Genomic DNA, 19,478 nt, shown 5'->3' on the forward strand with positions numbered 1-19,478 from the left:
GATACTTACTATTAGATTTTTAAAAAGGGAATTGTAGGACAGTGTATGTTTTTAATATTAGATATTTGCTTGCCCTTTAATGACCACTGACATGTTGTAGCAGTATTATCTATGCTGTTTCTAAGAAGTGCCTCAGGAATACAAGGATAATTTCCTTTTGGTCTTTGTGAAGGGGAAAAAGAGGGGTTTAAATTGAATAGTTTCATTAAGTTGAATTCATTTAATTTTCAACTTCATGAGTGCCAACCATGTACCCAGTATTGGGTATTTTTGCTGTGAACATGACATATATTGGGATTTTATATATGATTTCAATATAAGATTTCATTAGGAAATGCTCACTTGAGAAGATATCTGCACCTCCATGTTTATTGCAGCATTATCTAAAATATAAAATAGCCATGACATGGAAACAACCTAAGTGTCCATTGATGAATGAATGGATAAAGAAAATTTAATATATACACACGAGGAAATATAATTCAGCCATAAAAAAGAATGAAATCTTGCCATTTGCGACAACATGAGTGGACCCAGAGGGCATTATGCTAAATGAAATAAGTCAAAGAAAGACAGATACTGTATGATCTCACTTATATGTGCGATCTTAAAAAAAAAAAAAAAAAAACTGAACTCATAGATACAGAGAACATCTGGCATCTGCCTTCTTGGGCATCCTGTGTCCTGGCTATCATGAAGGATTTGCTTTTTCATGCTTCTGTGCCTGTGTACATTTTGTTTCTTCTGCTTTGATTCCAGTACTCATCCCTTGCTCTGCTCCTTCACACCCCCACTTTTCCTCTCATTCTCTAATGATCCATTTATTTTTCTGTAAGCCTTCAGCTCAGATATCATCGCTGAAATGTCCTCTGGAATAGGTCTCCCCATTCTCTGCTTTCCTCCAATTTAGGTATTCTCTTCTTTGAGCACTAATAGCATTTTATATATACCCCTATTGTGGCAATTATACTGTGTTGAAATTATTGGTTCTTATTGTTTCTCCCCATCTTAAACTGTGAGTTGTTTGAAAATAGAATCAAAGATACAAAGATCCTGTCTTTATGACATAAAGCATAGCAATATTAAAACAAAACTAATAAAACAGTTAATCTCTTCAACCACTTAACTCCACAAGGTGGGAAATAATTGAACTTTAGCTTTCAGTGACTTATGACCTTTCTCTTAAGACATTAGAGAGACCCTTTGGCTTTCTCATCAGGATAAATTAGTGATCAATTTCAGATCACCTATTTACCAGCGAATTTTTGATTTGTTGAATCTCGTATTTTCCATTCAAAAACATTTTAGCATGGCTTCTACATACTGATTTTAATTGAGGTATTTAGAGGACTTAAATGTGGATAATTTGTTTTCTTCTAGGTTTTGGGCGGAAAGATGTAGTTGAATATTTGCTTCAGAATGGTGCAAATGTCCAAGCACGTGATGATGGAGGCCTGATTCCTCTTCATAACGCATGCTCTTTTGGTCATGCTGAAGTAGTCAATCTCCTTTTGCGACATGGTGCAGACCCAAATGCTCGTGATAATTGGAATTACACTCCTCTCCATGAAGCTGCAATTAAAGGAAAGATTGATGTTTGCATCGGTAAGACTGTTTACTTTGCATCATTTTCCCGAAATGGTTTGTAACTATTCTGAATCTGAATTGACTTCGTTTGTTAATACAATCAAATTCTGCCAGGCCGAATTTAAATAGCGCTTAAGAACACTTCATATTTAATCTAATCACTATTTACTGAGTATTTTTGTGTGTGTTGTTCTGGGCTTAAGTTCTTTAGAGAGTACAGTACAAAATTCCTGTTGCCTAGAAATTTGGATTCTCTTGGGAGCTAGGACACACAAAGAACCAGATAAAAGCATGGAAGAAGTGAACAGCTATGTTAGAGGATAATGAGCACAATGAGTTAACTGGAGTCAAGTCACTCCAGGAGTCTTTCCAGGAAGTAGTGGTAGAAAAGTTTTTGTAAAGGTTGCCAGGGACTTTCTTATAAAGAGCTTTGAATTCCATGTTAAGAAGCTTGTTACTGTTATGTAAGTCATGTGGAATTATCGAAGACTTTTAAGGATGTATTTTAGAAAGAGTGATCTGGTAGGAGGCTCGTGGAATGGATGGCATCAAGGAGATTAATTAGGGAACTGGAGAATAACTCAGATGAGAACTGATGAGGGTAGGAACTAGGGTGGTTGTAGAAGAATAGAAATGGCAGGATAAGTAAAGAAGCATTTGAAGGAAAAAATATCAACCATTTAGAATACTTAGGATTTGCCTGACAGATTGATCATTGACAGAAAATTTTATGTGAGAAGGCTACTTATCTGAGAGTTTTCATTTACCTGGTGCTGACTTTTCTGAGCCTCACAGAGATTTTGGACTCTGCTACCTTAGTTTCCTTTCCTAATGCAAAACAGGAACAGTTGAAGTCCTTGAGGGAGAAAGAAAGCCAGTTCTGTGTACTAGGAAAAGTCCAGGGGCTTTATGCTAGACTTATATTGTTTTCCCTTGCTTCTAAAACCCCAAATCACTATTTATACAAAAATCACCATCTTAGTTTAAATTAGGTAATTTATAAAGATGTAAAATACATTACCTAGTAACCTCTGCCCAATTCTCCTTTCCTATATGTGTTATTTTGTTACTGCCTTCTGCTCATAATCCTTTTCTGGTTTCTGAGTTTCAGACATATAAATAATTATCTTTAATAATATAGGGTTTTCCAAATATAGTTATAGATCTGCACTATCCAGTATGATAGCTGATGAATTGTTATGTGGCTAGTCCAAATTGAGGTGTACTGTAAGGAGAAAATACACCAAATTTCAAAGACTCGATATGAAAACAAGGAATGCAAAATATCTAATTTTATATAGGTTAACATATAAATGTAAATATTGAAATGATAATATTTTGGGTATATTGGGTTAAATAAAATGTATTAAAATTAATCTGTTTTTATTTTTTTAATGTGGCTAGAATAAAATTTTAAATTACATATATGGGTCACGTTAATGCTTCATTTTTACTTCTGTTGGATTGTGTTGATACAGTTTAGAAGTAGAGTAAAATGAACATTAACCCTGTCAAAGAACAGGAGTTGGGCCTCACTTTCTGCATGTATTTGCCCATCTTTCCCCATCTCCTTATTTGGAGAGTATACTGGAATACCTTTATATATAACAAATAGCAATACAGAGTATAGCACAGGTGTTTTCCTTCTATATGCTTTGGATTATAAGGTAGCAGTTTTGGGATTTGTTAATGCTACAGAGTATTTTTTTTTTTCGTTTTTTTTTTTTTTTTTTTTTTAAGAATTTACCTGCGTGATTTTTTTTTTTTTTTTTAATTCCACAGATCCCTATTCCTGGGCTATCTACAGCTTTAGAAATTTCATTTCTGTTATGATAGAACAATCTTTCTAATGTTGGCAGTATTCATTTGAAATGAGAAAACAAGATTTCAAGCAAACTTTCCTTTTATTCCCTTATACACTTATCTATCCTTAGTCACTTGTCTGGCAAAATAAAATCTGACCTTGACCTTAGAGGACATTTATTTAATGTGTATAATATGTTAAATAATGGAATGATTTATATTTTTTTATATTTAAAATATATTTACTAGCAGGATATGAAAATCCTGAAAAAACCTTGAGACTTCTGAAATGGAATTTACTAAAATCAGTCTGTCATGATTACCATCTTAAAAAAAGGTAATGTTGCTATTTTTCAGTGCTGTTACAGCATGGAGCCGAGCCAACCATCCGAAATACAGATGGAAGGACAGCATTGGATTTAGCAGACCCATCTGCCAAAGCAGTACTGACTGGTAAGTCTATGTACTCTCTAGGTATTCCAGGAAGAATATAAAGAATGAGCTTGCTAGGTAGTCAGCTTCCTGCAGTTAATGACCTTAAACTAGATAAATAGTGTTAGTTCAGTTGATATTTTTTTCTACAACTGGACAGTTGGCATTTGAGTCTTATCTAAAAAAAGGTAAAGCTTTTGTTTTTTCTTTTTAAATTGGTGCTCCTCCTTTACTATTTCATGCTTTTTTCTGCTTTTATCTTTTCAAAAAATCTTCGGAGCTCAAAGAAGCCTTAGAGTAGCAATCAGTACACAATTCATATTGTGGGCAGCAGTTTGGATTTCATTTTAGCAAATTAGACACTACCCGTATGTTATATTATGTTAATTTAAATTGTATTAATTTTGAAGGGGTTTATTTTATATTCATTGTAAATATAAAAGCTACAGGCTTAAAAAGTTTATATTTATAGTCATTTTTATTTGTATGTAGTGGTGTCCCTTAATATCTAAGGTTCCAGGATCTCCATGGAGTGAAAAAACCTGTGAAAGCTCAAGTTCCTTATATAGATAAAATGGCCGTGAAACAGTGCATACAGTCAGCCCGCTGCATCCACATATTCCTAACTGTAGACTGAAACTACTGTTTTCAGTCTGAGGTTGGTTGAATTCGTGGATGCAAAGACTGCAGATATGATGGAGGGCTGACTGTATTTAAAGTAACATTATAATAAAAACAATTTTAATGTTGAAAAATATAGATTCACAGGAATGTTAAGAATTGTGTTTAATTGGTTGTGCTATAGATTATCTTTTGTCATTTTCGAATGTTGGTATATTGGATTTTGTTTTTTCTTTGGCTTTTGAATGAAGTTATGGATGCATTTTGTGTGTTAAGCAAATAGCATATTGATTTTAGAAAATTTAAGGAGTAAAAGGAAAAGGCTCACCCATAACTACCACCCTAGACAAACTTTATTCAAATTGTAGTATATTTCCTTCTTGGCTTTCTTTTTTTCTATGCATATTGTTTTTGTATATTGTGGTCACACTCCAATATATAACACTGAATTTTTTTTCACTTTTATAACAGGTAATTTGTTATGTAAATATTTTTAAACAACACAGTATTCTATTGATTAACCATTTTCCATTTACTGGGAATTTATTTCCAAATTTATCTACTTAAATATATTTTGGTAAGCATCTTTATGCATAAATTTGTCATTACTTTTGTAATTAAATTTTTTAAATTTCTGCCTTTTTTCCTCTAATTCACAGGTGAATATAAGAAAGATGAACTCTTGGAAAGTGCCAGGTGTGTTATAAATATGTACCATGAATACTTCACCATTTAAATGTTTTTTTACAATAAGCAAACTTGAAAAGAGAATGAATTTTTTTAATGTTCACATAAATGTCTTCAGATAGGATCTGATAAAGAATAGAAATTGCTAATACATTGTTTGTGTATTTGTTAGGAGTGGCAATGAGGAAAAAATGATGGCTCTGCTCACACCATTAAATGTCAACTGCCATGCAAGTGATGGTAGAAAGGTATTTCTTTTTGCAACTAAGTTTGTATTCATCTCTTGGAAACATTAAAATACATTTATTTTCCTATAAATTAACACATTTAATGAGAATGCTGATATTTTTTTTTGGATAAAGTTAAACAGTAAAACTTTATTGATAATAAACATTTAGTTATGTGCTTCCTATTTGCAATAATGAACTTATAAACTTTTATACTATGCCTTGAGTGTATTTGCTGGATTTTATAAAACCAAATTGGTAACTATTTAACAGTGAATTATAAAGTATTTTCTGAATTTCCGCTTTTATATTTGGAATTTTTGCTTTCTGCACTTTTTTTTAGCCAGTATTTGAATTTCATTCATTTTTCTGATTAATATTTCAGTCAACTCCATTGCATTTGGCAGCAGGATACAATAGGGTAAAGATTGTACAGCTGTTATTGCAACATGGAGCTGATGTCCATGCTAAAGATAAAGGGTAAGTATCTGAACAAAAATGAGGGTTTCTTAAATGTTACTGTCTTTATAATAATTTCTATAACCTTATAAAATTCATATTTTTTTACTAAACAGCATAAACATTTATCAAGCTTTTACAATATGCAGATTGCTTCAAGGACATGGCAAGTTAAAAAAAGCATTAAGACAACACTCTTAGAGCTTACGCTACTCTTTAGGGAGCATGAAAAGATACTTAACAAATACAGGTTCTCTGCTGAGTGTGTGGTGATAGAGAGAGATACCCATGGGGAGTTCTCAGTGATGGCTATAGTGACTGGGAAATCCTTCAGAAGGAGATATTACTTGACCTGAACTCAGTTCAAGAAAGAGAGTTTAGAAAACATCACTGCTTTGTGCAAGGGAATTGGTGTGAAGAGATGCTAAAGCAGATATTATAACATAATTAAGAAAACAATGACTAGATCAGCTTGGCTGAAACAGATTTTCAATCGGAAGAGAAATGAAGGTTGGAGTTGGAGAAATGGGTAAGAACCAGGTTTTAGAGGACTTGATATTTTATACTAAGTAATTCAAACTTCATTCTGTGAGCCACTATAGCCATTGAAGGACCTTAAGCAAAGAGGATGATGATTCTAAAAGGAGTTTTAGGAGGCATTTTCTTGCAGCAATGTGTAGGGTAGATTGAAGAGGGAGACTAGAGACAAAAAGAGCAGTTAGGAAAGTGAGTTTTGTAGGGGTTCAGGCATAATGAAGATCTGTAGTGATGGCAGAGGAAATGGAATTGAAAAGACAATGCAAGAGATATTACAGAGTAAGAATGGATAAGATTTGTTGAATGTCTGGATGTGATGAGAGAGAAAGGAATAAAAAGATAACTACATTTCATTTCAAATTTCAAAGCTGAATGAGTGAGAGCCAATGATACACATAGTAAAATCTGGGGTTGGGAGAGTGGGATTCTTTTAGGGGGAAACATTGAGTTCACTTTTAGAACTCTTGGTTTTATGAGATGATGGTGGGAACTCAGGTGGGGGTAGCTAGTAGATAGTTGGAAGTGAAATTAGTGCTCTCAGGTAAGTACATCATAATACCAGAAATGGTAAGGAAAGTCATGAGCCTTTAAAGAGAGGACAAATAGAACTAAAGAGTAAGTGATGGATGGCCATCACTCACCAGAGACCATCATAATGTGTGTGGTCCCCAAGAAGGAACAGCTTAAAAGATAAGTCAAGATTTTAAGGTTCTACTGTACCTTCTTATATAGAAAGTTTTTCCATTGCCATCCTGAAGGAATTGAGTTTCAGTTTTATTAAGAATAAAGCAATTTACCTGACAGAATCTCAAAAAGTTTCAAAGAAGAGCCAATGTTTGAGCTCTGAGTTTGGAAAAGATGTATAGAAGTAGGCCAAGAGGAAGGGAAATCTTTCCTAAACCCAGGGCATAGTGTGTATAAAGGCATTCAGGGAACTGCAAATGGTTTGGCATACTATTATTGAGACTAGAGAGGATCAGATCATTATATGCCAGGCTAAGCAATAGACACTGTCTTTCAAAAGCAAGGAAGAGCCAGTGAAGGCCATTAAAACAAGGAGTAACCAGACCACATTCTCTTTTTGAAAAATTGGGCTGCAGCTTGGAGGACAAATTGAAGTAAAGGATTATTTCAGTAGTACAGGGAGAAATAGTAGAGGCCCAAACCAAGGCAGTGGTAGAAACAGTAGTGGGGAAAAAAAAAAGATTTGAAAGAGACTTGGGAGTTAGAATAGTTAGGACTTAGGGTTCATATAGATGTTATTAAATTTTATGCATTATTATTAGAAAGTCACATAAGCCACTTGCTATTTAAATCTAACTGTAAGTTTAAATTAAAATTCAATAAACAAGCCTAGGGAATCTGTAATAACAGACTTTCTTCCCGCCCCCCTTCATATTGTAGTGATCTGGTGCCCTTACACAATGCCTGTTCTTATGGTCATTATGAAGTAACTGAACTTCTGGTCAAGGTTAGTTCTCTTGTACTTTTTTTATAATTATATAAATTATTTAAATACATAGTATATCTGTTTTCTATGTGTTTTTAGTGCTTTGTGAATAGAAGAATATATATAATTATTATAAAATACAGATGATTGATGATAGGTCAGCATCTGACTGCTTGAGATTTTTGAGATACCATAAGATTTTAAATGTAAAGTAGCTCTACCATTGTATGAATAGCAGATTAAGTGATTCTGTAATTTGTGGATAAGGGTGAAGTTTCAAAACTTGAAAATATTAGAAAGCAATTTTTAGTGAATCGTATATTATTAAAACCACCAGATATATTTGCAAGACTTATCCAGTTGTACTTTGAGTTGGAACAGGCTCACTTGGTAAGCTTTACATCTTTTAGTATGCTAGGTGGCTATTGTTTAACAAACAGGTTTCCAGCAAGAAATTCCTTGTTCTGCTCCCTATTGGATGAGAATAGAATATATACGTTCGCCTTAGAGTGGATCCAATCCCCATTTCCTTTTGTCCCCTAACCTCTATTTGTATATTTGACATACTTTTTAGATTTCTCTTACTCTGCACCCATTCTGTCTCTTCAATATTTTTGCCACAGAAACAACTTTGTTATGATTAGGTACTCTGAGTAGCCCATAAGCCTTTTTAAATTTATAATATAGGTATAATGTTATACATTTATAGCAGTAATGCTTTTGCTTGTTATAAAACTGAATCTTGAGTTCAGCAGGCTATTTGGAATGTTATGTAAATGAGAATGAAACATCAGACAGGTTGCAGTGGTCCTTTACAGACAACCGAATGGCGTTTTCCTAAGACTTAAGTGTTTTACTAAATGAGAATGGGACGCTGACTAGAGGTCATATATAGAGAGAAAGTTAGCAAAGGTGAGAGTGCAAACAGATACCAGAGTAGTCAAGTTCAGGAGAGTCAGGAGAAAGCAAGTAGATAGTGAAGGGAATACAGGCAGAGGTCCTGGGCAATGCTGAGTCTGTCTGTTGGCAACCTTTGCTAAAGGGTCTGGCTAGCAGAAGCTGGCATTTACCAGCACACATGTAGCAGCTTCTTTTCATGACCAGGATACAATATAGATTGTGATGTGACTGCTTATAAAGCTAACATAATTTTATGCCAGTAGTAGGAGTACGGTGTCAGGAGCAAATGTAAAAACAGATGCATTATACTTTCACAGTCAAATCACATTGAAAATCTATTGCCATTCTAGGTGCTCAGTATTTTTTTAATGAATTTTTAAGCTGAAGTGTATTTTGTTGAGGTCCACTAGGGTGATAGGAAGTCTAGAAACCATTTGATAAGAAGGGTGAGTGAAAAAGCTGAAAGTGTTTAGACTGGAAAAGAAAAACATAAGAGTTGCCTTCAAATAATTGCAACGAAGAATACTGATATTTTTTGCTCCAAAAAACAGTAGGTCAAAGTTTAAAGTACGTATTTAACTTAATGAAATAGTTATCAACAGTTATCTAGTAAGGATAAAAAGTTAGGTTAGTTGAGAATTAGTTTCCTATCACTGAAAGTACTAAAAGAATAAGTTGCAGGTTCACCTTCTCCAGGAATACTGTGGAAGGGATTTTGTGTTTGATGCAAGGTTGAACTAGAAGGACTTTTGTGGTCCATCCAACTCCAATACTTGGAAATGGCTAAAATTAAAAAGATGGATAACAAGTATTAGCGAGGCAGTGGAGCACTGAAACTCAAACATTTATGGAAGCAATGCAAAAATAATACAGCCATTTTAGAAAAGTGTTTGGCAGTTTCTAATAAAACTAAACATATATCTACCATATGACCCAACAATTCCACTTTTAGTGATATATGCAAATGATAGCATGTGTCTATAAAGAGACTTTAATGTTCATAAAAGCTTATTTTTAATAGTTAAAAACTAGGAATAGTCCAAATACCCATCAACAGGGTGATGAATAAGTAAATTGTGGTTTTTCATATACAATGGAATGCTACTCAGCAATAAAAATGAATTATTGATACAACAATATGAATGACTCTCAGAAACATGTGAAAGAAGGTAGACAAGTACATACTGTGTTCTTCCATTTTTATGAAATTCAAGAACAGGTAGATCTAATTTATGGTGCTAACATCAGAATAGGGGCAGAATTGTCTATAAAAAAAGAGCATAAGGAAACATTCTGGTTAATGTAAGTGTCCTATATCTTGAATTGGGTGATAGTATCATAAATATGTACATTTGTCAAAACTCAGCAAACTACAGTAGTCCCTACCCACCATCCACAGTTTTGCTTTCTGCACCTACAGTTACCCACAGTCAACTGTGGTCCAAAATGGAAAATTCCACATAAACAGTTGATAAGTTTTAAATTGTTTGCCATTCTGAGTAGTGTGATTAAATGTTGCCCTGTCCTACCTGGAACATGAATCAGCCCTTTATCTAGTATATCCATGCTATAAATGCTACCTGCAAGTTAGTCATTTTGTAACTATCTCTGTTATCAGCTTGCTGTGCTGATATTATGGTGATTGTATTTAACCATTATTTTACTTAGTAAAGAGCAAAAATAGTGATGCTGGCAATTCAGACATTCCAAAGAGAAGCCATAAAGTGCTGCTTTTAAGTGAAAAAATGAGTACAGTACAGTAAGATATTTTTTTCCTCCTCTTTAATTTGACCCCTTGCCCCTTACTTCCACCCCAACCCAGGTATGTTGTTGTTTCCCCTTAAGAACTGGATCTCTGAAGGCAGGGCGTCCCCACCCACAGACTTACGTGTGCACCTGGGGCCTGGCACACCTGGAGCCTGGCGCACCTGGGGCGTGGTCTGTGGCTCCACCCGGGGCACAAACCCAGGACCTTCTGTGTGCAAAGCAGATGTGCTAACCACTACACTATGGAGCCACCCCACAATAAGATATTTCGAGAGACCACATTCACATAACTTTTATTACAGTATATTGTATAATGAATCTATTTTATTATTAGTTATTGTTACACTGTGCCTAACTTATAAATTAAACTTTATCACATGTGTGTATGTATAGGAAAAACATAGTGTGGTTTGGTACTATCCATGCTTTCAGGCATCCACAGGGGGTTGGAACATATCCCCATGGATGACTGTGGACTGCTGTATATACTTAAAAACTGCATTTTGCCACATGTAAATTATACCTCAAAAAAGGAAAAGATGCATTTTAAATCTAAAGCTTCACACTTAACTGTTTTTAACAATAAAAGAGTTAAATAGGCCTTTGTGTGTAGACCTACCAACCAGCTACTGTTTCTTTTAGGGAGAAAAAGTCTTTCTGAAATAATTGGTTTAAAAAGTGAACTTTGGAAATATAACCTGTTTAAGCTTGCTTAATGTTAAATTACGGAGTATTAATAATTCTAAATTCTCTTAAAAATTAAACTAAATATATGCTTTCCTCCCCCAGCATGGAGCCTGTGTAAATGCAATGGACTTGTGGCAATTCACACCTCTTCATGAGGCAGCTTCTAAGAACAGGATCGAAGTGTGTTCTCTTCTCCTAAGTTATGGTGCAGATCCAACACTGCTGAATTGCCACAATAAAAGTGCTATAGACTTGGCTCCCACACCACAGTTAAAGGAAAGATTAGCATGTGAGTATGAAATGATGAATGGTTAGCTAGGATATTATGATAGTTTGTAGAAATTTTTAAATAAAAAGTATTTTCCTTAGCCATGGGTATCTGTTGTTGCTCAGATAGCATATTTAATCATTTGGAAATTCACTCATTCTGTTCTTCAGATGCTATGAAAAAAAAATATATTTGTATTTGTTTTTTCAAGCCAAGTTAAATGCTTTTTGTATGTATTGGTCTTATTGATGGTATGCTTTTGGGAAAAAAAAGAATTGGGGTTTTATTCCTATCTTTGATGAGACTCTCTAGGTAATCTGCCATGACCTCAGTGTTATTTGGAGGATTACCATATCGTAAACCTGTTTCCCAGATTTACCATTTAATATTCTTTGGTATTTGGACAGTTCTATGGTTTCCTGTTTGTAGCTGAAGTAGATGTACGAGAAATAGTCACCTAGTTCAGATATAGTATTGTTATACATAAATAGGAAACTTGTATTATTCTGTAATAATAAAGGTTAATGGATCATTTCACAAGTCTGATGAGAATAAGAGAGAGGAATCTTGAGAAAATACCCTCTTTCATTTGTTCAGCAGGTGCCTCTTGAAAATTTCCAACTTGTCTAGTCCCCAGTTCTCTGATGTGTGAGCACATCATACCTGTTTCCATAGTGTCAGTATAGGGACTATGATCATCTTTTATTTCTTTACTGAGAAAAGTTCTGTGCTTTTGAAAATTCTTGACTCTCGTCTGGGAATACATTGCAGAACTCCAGATACCTCCAGACTAAATAGATCTTGAGTTGGCCATGGGCTAAATTCGTATGTAAAGTTGAGGATGAATTGGGTCATAACTGAAGAGAATTAGAATACCATTATCTCCCTTTTTAGGGGTTAAATTTGAAGAATATCTTCACAGCCTTAATTTGACTATTTTGGTAGATAATTCTGAAAATAATTTCAAGGAAAATAGTAAGTGTCTTTACTAAGTCCCATCCATTCAGTACTTCTCATGCAGATTTAAATGCTTGTTCTTTATCTAGATGAATTTAAAGGCCATTCTTTGCTGCAAGCTGCACGGGAAGCTGATGTTACACGAATCAAAAAACATCTCTCTCTGGAAATGGTGAATTTTAAACATCCCCAAACACATGAAACAGCATTGGTAATGTTTTAGATTTAAGTTTTTAAAATACAATAACCAAAAAATAAAAAAATTAAATAACCAAAAACATGCTAAACTAATCATAATGTCCTACTTCTTTCGATGATACAAAATAACTACTTTATGTCCTACTTTCAGTAATATGTTATTTTAAAATGTGCTTTTTAAAAATTAATGCCTGTACATATGTAAAGAAAAAATGTCAACGTAGAAAAATAGACAGTCTGACCCCACAAAAGGCAATACTATTATTCATATGAGTATCCATCCATAAAAAAGTTTTATTTATATACTGGCATATATTATATGTAATTTTTATTATCACAAATGGTATATATTATTTGCTTTTTTATTATAAAAATTATAAATCTTTATGATTGAAATCTTGGAACCCAGTGAAAATAATGAAAAAGAAGAATTCTGCCATCAAGATAAAAATTACTTGGTTTTTTTTTAGTATTATAATATTTTTCAAAATTAGGTCTAAAATCTATATATCTCCCCTCTGTGTTGTGTGAATAAAGTGTCTATGTAAGTGGAAACTGCTTCCCTAATAGAGGGAATAACAGCTCTGTGGAACTGTAACAAACTAAGTGAGAGCCAGGCAGTCTGTGGACAAACAGAAAAGAATGGGTGCTAGTAAGGGTAAACTAATGGAAGATAGGAAAGAGAATGGTATAATCAGAGGCTACCTTAGAAGTAGAAATGTAAAAGGAACAAAGTCCAGCTATATGAACTGTTAAATGTACTTTGGGTGAGGGAAGATGACTCTAAGTAAATTAATGTGTTTGGGGGCAAATGTAACTCACAGTAGCCTTAACTTTCCTAATATCTTATAGTTAATTTCTTTCTTTATGCCATGATGTAAACTATGCAAAAGGCATGTAGAAACCTATCTATAAAACATTTTAAACCTTTTTGCTACTTAACTTGTAAAAAGTATCCAAGTTAAAAAAAAAAATAGCAAAGCTGCAGACTAATAAATGCTAATGCAAAATTAAAATCATAATATTAAGGTAATACAGAGAAACTTGGAAAGACTGACATGGAAAAATTTCTGGCCCGAAGAGTTAATACTACGTGTTGTTTTCCCCAAAATATCCTGCTATTAAACAACTTATTTTTGTTTTTAACCTTAAAAGATACTAGAGCTAAGTATATTGGATAGTTGTGGTCCAGGGGAAATGTCTTCCAGGTTTCCAGAGATTGCAGGCCCTGTCCCAGGATGGAGCAGAGGAGTAAGGGTGCAATTTGAAATGGATGTGATCAAGAATTCTTAGAAATAGTTTATTTCCATCCTGGTAGATGTCCTGGGATGATTACTTACAACATACCAAAGGAGTTATGTTTACCAATTAGAAATGGTTTTATTGAGGGCAAAGGGATTATTTTAGTGACAACATTAAAAAACGAATGAAGCAAAATCACGAAGATCATACAAGCTTAATTTTTAGCAGGTCAAAATCAGAAAACAAATTTCGCGTGTACGATATATTTAGATGTACAGAACAGTTTAACAGTTATTCAGAATTTTTATTCCATGAATTTTTCAGGTTTACACCGACATCAATTTAGTCATTCAGCCATTCAGACATTTATTGAACACTTATTTATGATATCATCCTGGATGTTGAGGGTGCAAAGATTTGGGACCTGAGCATTAAACATTTAATTAGATTTATACCTAGCAAATCCCTACCTCCTGTCTCCCTTCCTCCTTGATACATCCAACTCAAACTATATCATATTCTACCATTGATTTTTGCCAAACAAGTAATCTAAGCTCCTTTTTCTGCTGGAGCAACTAACTAGTTGAAAGAGAAATACATACTACTCATCTTGTTAGCTATTGCATTAGTGCTATATTACCAAGCAGCACTCAGAGCTGATGAGTGCTGTGTTATTTCACGTAAGAAAACCCCAACCTTTGAGGTATTTTATTAATTAACCTTTAAAAAGTAACATAAACACTGTCTTTTGAAAGGAGTATTGGTCACATCAACTTAAATTTTTCATCACATCAGTAGTGGCTTTTTCGAAGATGTAGGACAACTGTAAAGCTTGATCAGAATATTTAGTAACAGACACCATCTGGTAAATAAGATTTTCAGGCCTTGCCAGAATTTAGTAATCGTTGCACATTCTATCCAATAGAAAGTCTTTGAGTAGCAAAGTTAAAGTCAAAATAAAGAAAGTGAAATAGCTTCTTGATTAGAAACACAAATGTTCTTAAAAATCAATCATGTATCATCCTTGTTTAATGCTGCAATTTATCTAGCATTGTGCTGCCGCATCTCCATATCCCAAAAGAAAGCAAATATGTGAACTGTTGCTAAGAAAAGGAGCAAACATCAATGAAAAGACTAAAGAGTGAGTATACTTTTAATAATTAAAAATTATTGACATTTGTTATTTGGAAATACATTCATTGTATGGCTTTTTCTCTTTAAGATTCTTGACCCCTCTACATGTGGCATCTGAGAAAGCACATAACGATGTTGTCGAAGTAGTGGTGAAACATGAAGCAAAGGTATACTTTCCTTTTTGCATTATTTTCTATTTAGCAGATGAAATGCCTCACTTCCTAAACTATTTACTTTCTGATAGGTATTAAATTTTTTCTTTTAATCTATACTTAATAGTCCTGCAGATAGTTTATCTGATTTTTGCTAGAAAGCTTATGGATTTATTCAAAAATAATTATTCCTCCTTCTCTATTCCTTTTAATCACACCGTACTGCTGAAGTTACCCTTAAAAGTCTTTTTTTCTAACAGTATACTATTCAGGAAAATATCCCCAACTATAGATATACTGATTCTGGCCTATCTTAACCTTTTGTTCCTTGGTTACTGTGGTAACTCCTATTGTTTACCTCAGTCACAGTCTTTCTTATTTTTTTACCCTTTGTTATTTCTATGACTGAGCCAAAAAACTTGGAACAGAAAGAAATTATTTCAATAACTTAACTAAAAACCTAGCTCCCCATATTGGGAAGTCACTGTTTTTGAGGTGACATTTGTACACAAAGCATTTTATTCATGGAATAATTATGTTTTCAGCAAGGCTGAAAATCATCATTTCTTACCCAGGAATTCAAAAAAAATGATACTCAGTGAAAGATTAGAAGAGATGAAAGTCCCTTAATTCAGCAATTTCACAGTTTTTAGCTACAGATCCTTGCCTTCTTAAACAAAATATTTAATAGAAATTCATTATGAAACAAAGAATGGAACTGTTCTGAGTGAAGAGAAAAGAAAAGTACAGATCCTTTCCTCCTGGGTGACCACAAGGCTCTTCTCTAAATGTGCTTTGCAGAATAGTTTTCTGAGCTGTCCTTCTTGAGTTTCCACTCAAGGAACACTTAGAATCCTACAATTTCTTTTTCTGTTGCCTCTCAATGTCTTAATTTCTCTTCGATTTGGAAGGATTCTTGATAATGTATAATCTAAATCTTTACTATTGTAAATTATTGAATAAAATAAAGTTATTTCTGCATGACTGCTTGTCATATCTCATTTGTCTCTTCTACAACTTTCCACTGATTGCTTTTTTTATATATGTGATACATTACTAGAAGAATATTGGGGGACATATTAAATTTGAGTTGGGAAACTTAATGAAATAGTTCTGAGTAAGGTGACCAATCATTCAGGTTTGTCCAGGACTGAGGGATTTCCAGAAACATAGGACTTTCACTGCTAAAACTGGGAGGTCCCAGGCAAACCAGGACAAGTTGGTCACCTTAATCTTAAAACAGAGTGGTACCCAAATAAAGTTTACAAGTGGATATGTTTCCAGATATGTTTCATATTTCGTTGATTTTGATATATGAATAAATAGATTAATTTAAAATGCCTTGAGCATTTTAAATCTTTTCAGATTCGGTAAGCCTGGAGATTTAGCTATTTGTAGTTTTAGATTCATTGAGAAAGTCTTAATTATATTTCTGTTTATTCTCCAACTCTATGAATTTGAATTGTACAGTGTCTCAAAACACACTAGTGACCACAGGATTGTTTACTGAGGAACTGAAATTCTCAGTTATGTTCTGAATTATCTCTGGTGCGGAGGGTTGGGGGTTAGGGATGAGATGGGGGAGTATTAACAGGCGATTTTTTTAATTCACATTTTCAAAAATACAACAAATTTGAAAGAATTTCATAGATAATAACTATGTACCCACCACCTAGATTCTATTACTAACATTTTACTGTATTTTATTAGATATCATTTTTTTCCTCTATCAATATATCTTATTTTCTTGACACATTTCAGAGTTAATTTGCAAATTATTGTGTACTTCTCCCAAATACTTCCACATAGACATCGGCTAGAGGTTATTATTCATTTAAAGAGATTTTTGGATGTAAAATTTACATGCAATGAAATATACAAATCTTAAATGTACATTTACTGACGTTTGACTAATACACACATCTGTGTAACCAAATCTCAACAAAATACAGAACATTATTTCATGGCACTGACAGGGAGGGCCCCATTCAAAGTAATCTCCACCCCTAGAGGCAATAACTATTTTGATTTTTTCCTGCATAGATTGGATTTGCCTGTTCTAGGCCTTCATGTCTATGGAATCATACAATATTATCAGTCTTGTGTAAGATTTTGTCTTCGGTATAATATTTTGATGATCCATCCACATATCTATTGTTTGTTCTTTTTTATTGCTTATAAGTATTCCATTGTGTGAATATACCATATTTATTCATACAGGTTATATTGTACATGATAAAAAAAAAAAGGTCAAAGATTCAGCTAATAGAAAAAAATGTTTCTAATTTAGACTCTAGATTTGTTATTAACTATTGTCTATCTTGGCGTTAGCCTTCACATTTCTGGACCTCAGAGATCCATAAAAATACATGGATTGGGCTTTCTTAGTGTCTAGCTCTAAATGCAGTGAATTGATTAATACTGTAATGCCAAACACAACTGTTAATCAGCATTTCACACTTTTAGCCCAAAATTGAGTCTTCCTTCTAATGTCAGCCTTCATGAATTGGTGAATTTATGCTCTAGATTTGAGCATGAACACTTGCTTTGGCACTGGATAATGGGCTTCGTAAGAAAATAATTGAGAATTTTAAATTAGTAGCAAGTGTTAAATACATGCTTGATTGGTTTTAGATTTTGCATTGAAGGCTAATTTCAGTTTTTTCTGCATTGTTAAGGTTAATGCTCTGGATAACCTTGGTCAGACTTCTCTGCACAGAGCTGCACACTGTGGTCATCTACAAACCTGTCGCCTACTTCTGAGCTACGGCTGTGACCCCAACATCATATCCCTTCAGGGCTTTACTGCCTTACAGATGGGAAATGAAAATGTGCAGCAGCTTCTTCAAGGTATTAGGTGCTTTCATGAAATTAATTTTTTTATTTAACCTTTAAATGTTTTCACATATGTGGGAGTTGGAGGTAAAAAGAAAACATTTTAAAAATTTTGGCTGGCTGTTATTTCTTCCTAATTTATTATTCCCAGTGCCCAAATGTCATTAAATCTTAATTATCATTTTGTTCCAGTAGCATTTTCTGTCCAATTTCTCTAAAAGAAAGCTTTTAGGAGTAAGATAAAATAGTTACTATTTCTTTTAAAGAAGGGAAAACTTTAAAAGGTATGTGTCTTTTAGTAGAGCAACCATAGTGATAAATCATAAAAATTGGCTCTATTTCTTCACTCCTTTTTTAGATCTTTTGTATGTAAGGCATATAGATTTTGTTATCCAACCATTTGATGTATTAAAATATTTAACTCTTGAATTCACTCATATTCATTACATTTAAAAGTATTTAGATCAAATATCTATATACAATCTATAAATATCTACACATAGGTTAAACATTTCAGTCTAGAAATCAGGTCACCTGAAATTGAAGTCCTTTGGTTACTTTGCTATATTTACTAAAATTTTGTGTGCCTTTGACATCCTCAAAACTCAAATGAGAAGAAATGTAACACATCAAGTCTTTTGTATCTTTAACAGTCCCCTCAATGATCCTTATATCTGAGGTCTAGAAACCACATTTTGAGAAAAACCGTACTTGAATAGATGAAGGCAGGTTGATAAAACCTCCTGGAAACTGCCAAAACTGTGAACTAACTACAAGACTGCTTTCAAGATTACCTGTATTTTTCCCATATACCACACATTTGTTCTAGTATCAATCTTGAGGGTATAACACTAGTCCTATTTAGTTGTCTAATGACAGACATTTATAGTCTTGATAGTTTTATGCTAAGTGCTATTACTTACCTTTCTAGCTACTTTCTTAGAATAAATGATCCAAGTACAATTTCCAAGTCAAAGGATAACTTATAATTGTCAGTTCCCTTCTAGAAAAGTGGTTATGTACCATTTTACACTCTACTACTAACAGTGTGTGACAGGACCAGTTTTCCTTGTCAGCACTAGGCATTATGATTCTCAGTCTTTTTTTTTAGATAAAATTTGAACGTGTGTGTAAATTACAGAAGTAATTGATGCTTTTAAAATGCAAATTATAGGAAAACTATCATGTAGTTCCCCCATTTCCTCTTTGCCCACTAATGGTTGGGGGTGGGGGATGTTATTTTGCTTTCTAAGATGTATATTGTAATATTCCATTTTTTTCTTTGCCTTATAACTTTATTTAAAGCCTGGCAGATATTTTTTCTAAACCAGTTTTGGTTCTGCTTTTGATGTTCTACTCTAAGACACTTTTCTACTGCGAGATAAAAAATATTCACCCATATGTTCTATTATATTTAAGGTTTAATTTTGATACTTAAGTCTTTGATCCATTGGAGTTTGTTTTGTTCTAAGATATAAGGTACATGTTTTGTTTCTTTCCTTTGAGATTTATATGAGTTACAAAACAGAATTTCA

The 19,478-nt window shown here is 33.5% G+C and overlaps 1 protein-coding gene across 2 annotated transcripts in view; it reads left to right on the forward strand.

The window, feature by feature from the left end:
* Positions 1–19,478, forward strand: part of TNKS2 (tankyrase 2) — a 55,620-nt gene that overhangs the window by 9,746 nt on the left and 26,396 nt on the right. For both annotated transcript variants that reach the window (XM_016151284.2, XM_016151285.2), the window contains exons 2-12: positions 1,381–1,605; positions 3,748–3,843; positions 5,103–5,139; positions 5,303–5,378; positions 5,743–5,837; positions 7,758–7,824; positions 11,260–11,446; positions 12,472–12,593; positions 14,872–14,963; positions 15,045–15,123; positions 17,787–17,958. In XM_016151284.2, the coding sequence (XP_016006770.2) occupies positions 1,381–1,605; positions 3,748–3,843; positions 5,103–5,139; positions 5,303–5,378; positions 5,743–5,837; positions 7,758–7,824; positions 11,260–11,446; positions 12,472–12,593; positions 14,872–14,963; positions 15,045–15,123; positions 17,787–17,958 (1,248 nt within the window). The remainder of the gene's footprint in view (positions 1–1,380; positions 1,606–3,747; positions 3,844–5,102; positions 5,140–5,302; positions 5,379–5,742; positions 5,838–7,757; positions 7,825–11,259; positions 11,447–12,471; positions 12,594–14,871; positions 14,964–15,044; positions 15,124–17,786; positions 17,959–19,478) is intronic.

This window comes from Rousettus aegyptiacus, unplaced genomic scaffold, assembly GCF_014176215.1.
Source record: "Rousettus aegyptiacus isolate mRouAeg1 unplaced genomic scaffold, mRouAeg1.p scaffold_m13_p_6, whole genome shotgun sequence".
NCBI classification, from domain to species: Eukaryota; Metazoa; Chordata; class Mammalia; order Chiroptera; family Pteropodidae; genus Rousettus; species Rousettus aegyptiacus.